Raw genomic sequence first — 9,721 nt, forward strand, 5'->3', positions numbered from 1 at the left:
CCCCAAAACCGCTCCCAGACCCCCCCAAAATCATCATCAGGCACCCCAAAAGAGCCCCGGACACCCCAAAAATCGATCCCAAAATCCCAGAATTCCCCCCCAAAAACCCTCCAGGACCCCAAAATTTGGGGGCTCCCCCAGTCTCGTCTTCGGTGTGACCCCAATAAAGGCTCAACCCCAAACCTGACTCATGGGGGGGGACCCCAAAAATGGGAGGAGAACCCCAAAAATTCAGAGGAAAACCCAAATTTTGGGGATGGGGGGGGGGGGAACCCCAAAATCGAGGCAGGACCAAAAACACGACACGGAGACAAATGGGGGGGACACCCCAAAATTTTATTGGGGGAAACAAAGGGGAGGGGTCCCCAAATTTGGGGATGACCCCAAAACTGAGGGGGATTTGGGGACCCCCAAAATTTGGGGGTTCAGGGAGAAATTTGGGGGTTTTGGGGGGGTCCTGGGGGTTTTGGGGGGTCCTTTGGGGGGGTCCGACTTCAGGCTGCTGGAAAAAGGGGAAGGGGTGAGGGGACCCCCCAAATTTTGGGGGAGTTCCCCCCAAATTTTGGGGGTTTTTTTTTGGGGGGTCGGGGTCGTACCCTGGTCAAAGTTCAGCTTCTTGGGGGGGGGGTCCCCAAATCCTTCGACGTCCACGAGGTCCCCGGGGGGGTCGGAGTCACTCGGGGGGGGCTCTGGGGGAGGGGGGGGGGACCCCAAAATTAACGGGAAGGGGTCAAAGAAATCCCAAAACTCAAGGGGGGGGGACACCCCAAAATTAAAGGGGGAGCCCTAAGTTAATGGGGGAGCCCAAAATTAAAGGGGGGGGCCCCAAAATTAAAGAGGGGGGGGTCCCTAAAATTAAATAATGGGGGAAAAGAGACCCCAAAATTAATGGGGGGGGAGGTGGGGCAAAAAACCCCACAAAATTAAAGGGGGAATTAAATAATGGGGGAAAATGAAATAATATTAAATTAAATATAAAATTCAATAATGAGGGAAAAGAGACCCCAAAATTAATTGGGGGGCGCCCCAAAAATTAAAGGGGATCGACCAGGGGAACCCCAAAATTAAAGGCGAGGGGACAAAAAAACCCCAAAATTAAAGGGGGGAGGGGGGGGGCAGAATTAATTGGGGGGGATCCCCAGAATTAAAGAATGAGGGAAAAGCAGCCCCAAAATTAAAGAGGGGGAACCCCAAAAATGAACCCCAAAAATGAACCAAAATTAACCCAAAAACCCCCAAAATCCCTCACCTGCCACCTTCAGCTTCTTCCCGGGGGGCCCGGGGGGGTCGTGGGGGGCCCCCCCAGAGCCGGGGGGGTTTTTTCGGGGTCCCTTTTTGGGGGAGTCAGCGCCGGGCGGGGGCAGGGGGACCCCGCTGTCCTCGTAGGCTTTGCGCTTGGCCGCCGCCTTCAGCTGCGCCCTGAGGGGGATTTTGGGGGAATTTTGGGGGTTTTTTGGGGTTTTTTTTGGGGGGGGACACCCCAAAATCCCCGCCCCGGACCCCCCCTTACACCGTGCGGTCCTTGATGAGGGCGCTGAGGCGGTTCAGGTCCTCCCCGAATCGGGACACGGCCCCGCGGAGCAGCGCCAGCTCCGGCTCCGTCCAGCGGGACCTGGGGGGTTTTTGGGGGGATTTTTGGGCTTTTTGGGGGGTCTTGGGACGACCTGAGGAAGTTTTGGGGTGATCTGAGGGGGTTTTGGGGTGATTTGAGGGGGTTTTGGGGGGCTCGAAATGAGGACACAGCCCCGCGGAGAAGCGAGAACTCCAGCTCCGTCCAGTGAGACCTGGGGAGTTTTGGGGGGACCCTGAGAATTTTGGGGGTCCAGATGGAATTTAGGAGATCCTGAAGAAAACTGTGGGGGACTTTCGGGGAGATTTAGGGAAGTTTTGGGGTGATTTGAGGGGGTTTTGGGGTGATTCGATGGGGATTCGGGGGGTTTTGGGGGGTTCAGGTCCCCCCCGAATCACGACACGGCCCCGTGGAGCAGCGACAGCTCCGGCTCCGTCCAGCGGTACCTGGGGGGGTTTTTGGGGGGACCCTGCGGGTTTTGGGGGGATTTGAGGGAATCTGGGGACTCTTGGAGAGCTTTAGGGGTGATTTGAGGGGGTTTGGGGGTGATTTGAGGGGGTTTTTTGGGGTTCAGGTCCTCCCCAATTCGGGACACAGCCCTGCGGAGCAGTGCCAGCTCCGGCTCCGTCCAGTGGGACCTGGGGGTTTTGGGGGGCTCCTGAGAATTTTAGGGGAGACCCCAGAAGTTTTGGGGGAATTTGAGGGAATCTGGGGTGTCCTAAGAAGGTCTTGGTGCGATTTGAGGCGGTTTTGGGGGGATTTGAGGGGATTTTGGGGGGTCTGAATTCGTGACACAGCCCCGTGGAGCATCGAGAACTCCAGCTCCGTCCAGTGGGACGTGGGGAGATTTGGAGGGGTCCTGAAAATTTTGGGGGGATTTGAGAGAATTTTGGGGGTCCTGGTGGAAATTCTTGGAAGTTTTGGGGAGATTTAAAGGGGTTTTTGGGGGTTTCTGGGGGGATTTGGGGGGGTTCAGGTCCTCCCCAAATCGGGACACAGCCCCACGGAGCAGTGAGAACTCCGGCTCCGTCCAGTGGGGCCTGGGGGATTTTGGGGGGGGATCCTGGACATTTTGGGGGTGTTCCCCAGGGATTTTGAGGGTCCAAAGGGAATGTGGGGGTCCTGAAGAAGATTTAGGGGAGTTTTGGGGGGATTTGAAGGGGTTTTGGGGGGATTTTGGGGGGTTTGAAATTGTGACACAGCCCCGTGGAGCAGTGTCAGCTCCAGCTCCATCCAGTGGGACCTGGGGGATTTTGGGGGGATCCTGAAAATTTTGGGGGGGGATCCCGGGGATTTTGGGGGGCTGAATGGAATCTGGGGGGTCCTGGTGGAAATTTTGGGCAATTTTGGGGGGATTTGAAGGGGTTTTGGGGGATTTTGGGGGGTTTGGAATTGCGACGTGGCCCCACAGAGCAGCGACAACCCCCTCAAACCTCCCCTCAGGACCCCAAATTTCCCCAAAATGACCCCAAAACCCTCCCAGGAACCCCCAAAATCCCCTCAACCCCTCCCCAGATTTTCCCTAATCCCCCGAAATTCCTCCAAGGGACCCCCAAACCCTCCCAGGACCCCCAAAACCTCCTCAAATCTCCCATGAGCACCCCAAATTTCATCATAGGGACCCCAAATCCCTCAAACCCTCCCCAAATCTCCCCAAATTTTCTCCAAATCTCCCCAGGACTCCCTCAAATCTCCATAGAATGGCCCCAAATCCACCCCAAATTTTCCCCAAATCCCCCAGACCCCCCAAGACCCCCCAAAATCTCCCAGGACCCCCCAAAACTTCCTCAAAATCTCCCCACAAGGACCTCAAACCACACCCAAATACCCCCCCAAAATCTCCCTCAAATCTTCCCCAAATTTTCCCAAATTTCCCCAGGACCCTCCAAAACCTCCTCAAATCTCCCCTGGAGACCCCCAGATCCCCCTCAGGACCCTCCAGGCGTCCCCAAATCCCCCAAAATCTCCCCCCCCCAAGGACTCCAAATCCCCCCAAAACTGCCCCAAACCCCCCCAAAATTTGCCGGATTTTTCCCAAATTTTCCCCAAACCCGCCAGGACCCCCCAAATTTCCCCAAAATCCCCCCTCACCCCGCGGGGGAGCTGTCGGTCCCCGGGTGCAGCTGCATCGTCAGCTCCCCCAGGCGAGTGAAGGCGGCGCCGGCGGCCGAGAAAATCTCCCCGACCTGGAACGGCAAACTGGGATAAACTGGGAGAGACTGGGATGGACTGGGATAAACTGGGAGGGACTGGGATGGACTGGGAGGGGATTGGGGGGGACTGGGATCAAACTGGGAGAGACTGGGATGGACTGGGATAAACTGGAAGAGACTGGGACGGACTGGGATGGACTGGGATCAAACTGGGAGGGACTGGGATAAACTGGGAGGGGATTGGGATCAAACTGGGATGGACTAGGGGGAACTGGGATAAACTGGGAGGGACTGGGATCAAACTGGGATAAATTGGGAGGGACTGGGATGAACTGGGATCAAACTGGGAGAGGATTGGGGGGCACTGGAGAGACTGGGGGGACTGGGATCAAACTGGGATGGACTGGGAGGGAACTGAGGCGCACTGGGTTATACTGGGAGGGCCTGGGAGGGGACTGGGGGGGGACTGGAAGGGACTGGGAGCCCAAACTGGGAGCTGGACTGGGACCAGTAAAACCCCACTGAACCCTAAACTGGGACCACTAACACCAAACTGGGACTAGTGACCCCACAATGAAACCCAAACTGGGACCAGTACCGGGATCAAGACATGAACTGGAACCAGCAGAACTGGGATCCAAACTGGGACCAATAAAATCCCATTTAACCCCAAACTGGGACCAGTACCAGCATCAAAACCCAAACTGGGACCAGTAAAATCCCATTTAACCCCAAACTGGGACCAGTACCGAGATCAAAACCCGAACTGGGACCAGTAACCCCCGAACCTCCCGGAACCTTTAATAGCAGCCACTCCCCCACCCCGACCCCTCCAAGGAACGGACCGGAAGTGGCACCGAACCGGAAGCACCTCCCCCATTCCCAACCCGCCCCACCCCTCATCACATTCCTTAAAAAAAACCCAAAAATTCCCAAATCCGCCCAAAATTGCCCAAATTCCCTCACTTTAGTGGATGCTGACGTCATGGCCGCCGTCCCCGGCCCCTCCGGCCGCCGCCGCCGCCGCTCCGGCTCCTCGATGATGGCGGCGGGGGGAGGGGGACGCTCTGCCCCGCGCGTCTCGCTGGTACCGCCCTCACGAAGCCACGCCCCTTTCCTCTCATTGGTTAACATAGTGTAAACCCCGCCCACTTCCGCCTCCCGCGGCCGCTCCGCTCCGCCGTCTCGTTGATCCTCAACCTCCAGCACCCCTAAAATCGCCATTTTTCACCCCAAAATCGCCGGTTTTAAACCCAAAATCCAATTTCCCCCCCAAAAAAACCCTGCGCGATCAATCCACAACAACTCTCTTTATTATCCGAGCCCATCCGCGCTTCTCTGCGGCGCTCAGGGCGGGAGAAAATTGGTCCTCCAAAGGCGGCGGAATGCGGGGGTTTTTTGGGGTGAAAAACGGGGATCTTTTTGGGGTGAAAAACGGGGATTTTGGGGCTCAGCGCACCATGTACTCCTTGCGCTTGTTGAGGCGGGTCTGGCACAGGGAGAAGCCGCCCAGCAGCGCGTAGAGCCCCGCGGCGATGAAGCAATTGTAGCTGACCTGCTCGTACAGGCGGTAAATGCGCTCGGGGCCGCTGGGAAAAGGGGAAATTTCGATTTTTTTTAGGGTGAAAAAAGGAGAATTTGGGGTTTTGGGGGGGTTTGAGGGGGTTTTGGAGGATTTTGGGATTTTTTAGGGGGTTAGGGTTTTAGGATGTCCCTTAAAAATCCATAAATTGACCTCAAAATCTCTCCTAAAATCCCAAAAATTCCACCAAAAATCCCCTCCAAAATCACACCCAGGACCCCCAAAATCCCCTCAGGACCCCCAAAATTCCCCAAAATCCCTCAGGACCCCCCAATTTCCCCTCAGGACCCCCAAAATCCCCTCAAAATTTGCCCAGGATTCCTCAAATCCTCTCCAAACCCTGCCAGGAACCCCCCAAATCCCCCTAAAATCCCCCCAAATTCCCCAGGACCCCCCAAACTCCCCTAAATTTCCCCCAGGACCCCCTAAAATCCCCCAGGACCCCCCAAAATCCTCCCTAGGACCCCCCAAATCCCCCCCAAACTTTCCCCAGGACCCCTTAAACTCCCCCAAATCCCCCCAGGACCCCCCAAATCTCCCCCTCCTCACCCCTTGAAGTCCTCCTCAGTGAAGGGCACGTCCTCGATCAGCACGGCCGAGTGCACGTTGAAAAAAATGCCCAATAACACCTGGGGGGGAAAATTGGGGGGATTTTGGGGGGTCCCGAGGGGATTTGGGGGATCCTGAGGGGATTTGAGAGGAGTTTGGGTGGTCCTGGGGGGAATTTGGGGGGAATCTGGGGGGTCCTGGGGGAATATAGGGGGGTTTTGGGGGGTCCTGGGGGTCCCTTGAGGGAATTTTGGGGGGTTCTGGGGGAATATGGGGGGGTTTTGGGGGTCCTGAGGGGACCTGGGGAGAGTTTGGGGGGTCCTGCAGGAATTTAGGGGAAATTTGGGGGGGTCCTGGGGGGTCTCTCAGGGAGAATTTCAGGGGAATTTGGGGGGTCCTGAGGGGATTTGGGGGGAGTTTGGGGGTCCTGGGGGTTCCTTAGGAGGATTTTGGGAGGTCCTGATGGGATTTGAGGGGAATTTGGGGGGGTCCTGGGGGGATTTGGGGGTCCTGGGGGTTCTCTCATGAGGATGAGGGCAGAATTTGGGGTCCCTGTAGGAGATTTGAGGAGGTTTGGGGGTCCCAGGTGGGTATTTAGGGGGTGGGGAATATTTTGGGGGGGCTTCAAACCTTCCAAAATGTGGATGAGGCCCAACCCCACCCCCCAAAAAAACCCCCAAGCCCCTCCCCCACCCCCCAACTTCCCCTCAGCTGCCCCTGAGTCACCCCCGGCCCTTCCCCCACCCCCCAAAAAACCACAAATTCCCCCCCAAATCTCCTTGGGACACCCCAAAACACCCCAAAAAAATCCCCCAGAGGGACCCCCAGGAAATTCCCAAATTGCCCCCAGACCCCTCCAAGACCTCCCCAAATTTCTTCTCAGTTCTACATGGATCCCCCAAATCCCTCAGAACCCCCAAAATCCCCCCAAAACCCCTCAAATCCCACCAAAACCCCACCAAATCCCTCAAATCTCCCCCAAAATCCCCTTTTAATCCTTCAGAACCTCTTCAAACCCCTCAGAATCCCCCCCAAAACCCTTCAAATCCCCCCCAAAATCCCTCCGGCGCCTCACGGCGCCCCCCATCCCCTCACGGCCACTGAGAACCCCCCGAATTCTCCCAAAACCCCTCAAAATCCCCACAAAACCCCTCTAAATCCCTCCAATCCCCCCCAAAGCCTCTCCTAGACCCCCAAAATCCCTCAGAATTGCCTCCAAATCCCTCAGAATTCTCCAAAATCCTCCGGCTCCTCACGGCGCCTCCCATCTCCTCAGGGCCCCTCAGAACCCCCCTCAAACCCCTCAGAATCCCCCAAAATCCCTTCAAGCCACCCCAAACTCCTCCTAATCCCTCAAATCCCCCCTAAAACCTCTCCTAGAGCCCCAAAATCCCTCAGGATTTCCCCCAAAGCCCCTCCGGGACCCCCCCAAAAGCCCCCCCCCGCCGCCCCCATCCCCTCACGGCTCCTCAGAGCCCTTCAGAACGCCCCCATCAAACCCTCAGAGTTCCCCCAAAATCCCTCCGAAGCCCCCTAAAATCCCCTTTTAACCCTTCAGTACCTCTTCAAACCCCGAAGAACCCCTCCAAAATACCCTTTTAACCCTTCAGAACCCCTTCAAACCCCTCCGGGACCCCCCAAAATCCCTCACGCCCCTCACGGCCCTCCCCATCCCCTCAGGCCCCCTCACCAACATCACGACGCCCCAGGCGCTGAGGACGAGCCCGCACGCGGCCATTTTGGGCCCGCAGCAGAGCAGCGACACCATGGCGATCCCGGCGAGTCCCTCCTGCTGCTTTTTTTGGGGTTTTTGAGGGGGTTTTGGGGTTTTTTAGGGTTTATTTTCTGATATTTCCGCGAGGGCGCAGCGCCCCCTCCCCTTTTCGCTGCTGCGGGGCCGAGCCGGCGCAGCAGACTGAGGCCACGCCCCTTGGCGGCGCCACGCCCCCTTTGCGTGACCACGCCCTTTGCACTTCGCCACGCCCGTCACAACAAGCCACGCCCCCTCGGGCGGTGCCATTCTCCCTCGCGGGGGGGTGTGATTGGTTGTCGGGCGGTTGGGGGGCGCGGCCGCGTTGTTTGGCCACGCCCACCGGGTCCGCGCGTGTCCTCGGCGTCCCCTGGGTGTCCCCTGGGTGTCCCCTAGGTGACCACGCCTTCTTCTGACGTCACAAGGGGTGTCCCCCGTGTCCCCGTCCCCCCCCCCCGCACAGTAAGAGTCAAATTTCCAAAATTGGGGCGCTGGCCCTTTAAATTCCCTGCCCCCCACCTCGAGGTCACATTGAGGTGACATTTCGGGGGGGGGGAGGGAGGGGCTAAAAATAGCACCGGGCACGCGCCCGCCCCTCCCCCACCCTCCCTTGGGACGCCCCCAAACAAAACGGGAGTGGGGGGAGGGGCGGTGACGTCATCCCCCCCCTCCCAAATTTCCATTTTAGGGCAAAACCGCGGGAATTGGGGGAGGGGAATTGGGAGTGGGGGGGGAAATTTGGGGGGGAAGTCCCTGGGTGGGGGAAGGGAATTGTGGGGGGGTCCTGGGGTGTGGGGGGGGTGGGAATTTCGGGGTCCCATGGCTGGGGGAGGGGCTTAAATTGGGGGTCCCATGGATGGGGCCGGGGCGGGAATTTGGGGGTCCCATGTCTGGGGCGAGGGGCAGAAAAGTGGGGGAGGGGCAGAAAATTGGGGGTCCTTAAGGGTGGGGGAGGGGCGGGATATGGGAGAGGGGTCACCTCAGGTGGGGGGGGAGGGGCGGGGTCACCCCAGGCCTTTCCCCTCCCCCCCCCCATAAAAATCCCCCCTCCCCCACCCAACCCCACACAAGGCAAATGAAGGAAAAAGGAGGGGGCGTGGCTTGGCGATGGGCGTGTCCCAGAATGGGCGTGTCCCTCCCCAGGCCCCGCCCCCTCGCCCCCCGCAGCCGCCTCAGACCCCCCGGGACCCCCCAGGAGCCGCCGCCGCCTCCCGGAGCCGCGCTCGGCCCCTCCCCCACCCCCACCCCTCCCCCCACCCCCGCTCCGACCCCTCCCCCACCCCGCGCGAGACCCCTCCCCTAATTAATGACCCCCGCCTGACCTTAATTAACGCTAATTAGGAGCTTTGAGAGCTCTAATTAGCTCTTTATTAGCGCTAATTAACTTTCCCGTCACCCCCATGGGATCCTCCGACCCTTAATTAACCCTTAATTAATCCTTAATTAACTTCCTGACCCCCTCCGGACACTCCCCGGGCCTTAATTAATACTAATCAACGCTTGATCAGCGGTAATTAACGATTTATTAGCCTTATTTATCTGTAATTAACATCGTGGTCACTCCCACCGCCAATTAACCCCTAATTAATGCTTAATTAGCTCCTTATCCCCCCTCCGGACACTCCCCGGGCCTTAATTAACCACTAATTAACTCTTAATTAGCCTTAATTAACCTCCTGGTCACCCCAACGGGATCCTCCGACCCTTAATTAAGCCCTAATTAATCTTTCATTAACTCCTTGCCCTTTCTCCGTGATATCGCTGAGCCTTGATTAATCCTAATTCCCCACTAATTAACCTTAATTAACCTCCGGATTGCCCCGCAGTACACCCCGACCCTTAATTAACCTGCCGACCTTAATTAACCCTTAATTAACCCTTAATTAACCCCCTGCCCCTCTTACGTGTCCCTTAATTATCCACTAATTACCCCTTAATTAACCCCTAATTAACCCTCCCAGCAATTCCCTGGGGGTCCCTCATTAACTCCCCCTTAATTAATTTGTCAAATAACTAATTAATTAATTACAGCCCCCATGCCCAGAGGGTTCCAGCAGATCCAGGAGGAGGAGGAGGTACGGAGGGGTTAATTAGGGGTTAATTAAGGGTTAGTTAAG

At 57.3% G+C, this 9,721-nt stretch overlaps 2 protein-coding genes across 2 annotated transcripts; both read right to left on the reverse strand.

Annotated features, from left to right (window-relative positions):
- Positions 1-579: 579 nt before the first annotated feature.
- On the reverse strand, positions 580-4,825 carry CUNH17orf49 (chromosome unknown C17orf49 homolog; the record flags this gene model as incomplete). The annotated part of the gene is made up of 5 exons (XM_054295095.1): positions 4,690-4,825; positions 3,662-3,756; positions 1,511-1,612; positions 1,250-1,419; positions 580-689 (listed from the first exon to the last, which is right to left on the reverse strand). Coding segments are annotated over exons 1-5 (498 nt in total), but the record flags the coding sequence as incomplete, so codon positions are not given.
- Positions 4,826-5,018: 193 nt separating this feature from the next.
- Positions 5,019-7,777, reverse strand: RNASEK (ribonuclease K). The gene is made up of 3 exons (XM_054295092.1): positions 7,545-7,777; positions 5,855-5,934; positions 5,019-5,312 (listed from the first exon to the last, which is right to left on the reverse strand). Exons 1-3 carry the CDS (start codon positions 7,620-7,622, stop codon positions 5,174-5,176), a joined length of 297 nt encoding a protein of 98 aa, XP_054151067.1. The 5' UTR covers positions 7,623-7,777; the 3' UTR covers positions 5,019-5,173.
- Between the last annotated feature and the right edge of the window lie 1,944 nt (positions 7,778-9,721).

Source organism: Melozone crissalis, unplaced genomic scaffold (genome assembly GCF_028551555.1).
Source record: "Melozone crissalis strain CALT ecotype California unplaced genomic scaffold, PUWL_Pcris_2 ptg000498l_1, whole genome shotgun sequence".
NCBI lineage: Eukaryota > Metazoa > Chordata > Aves > Passeriformes > Passerellidae > Melozone > Melozone crissalis.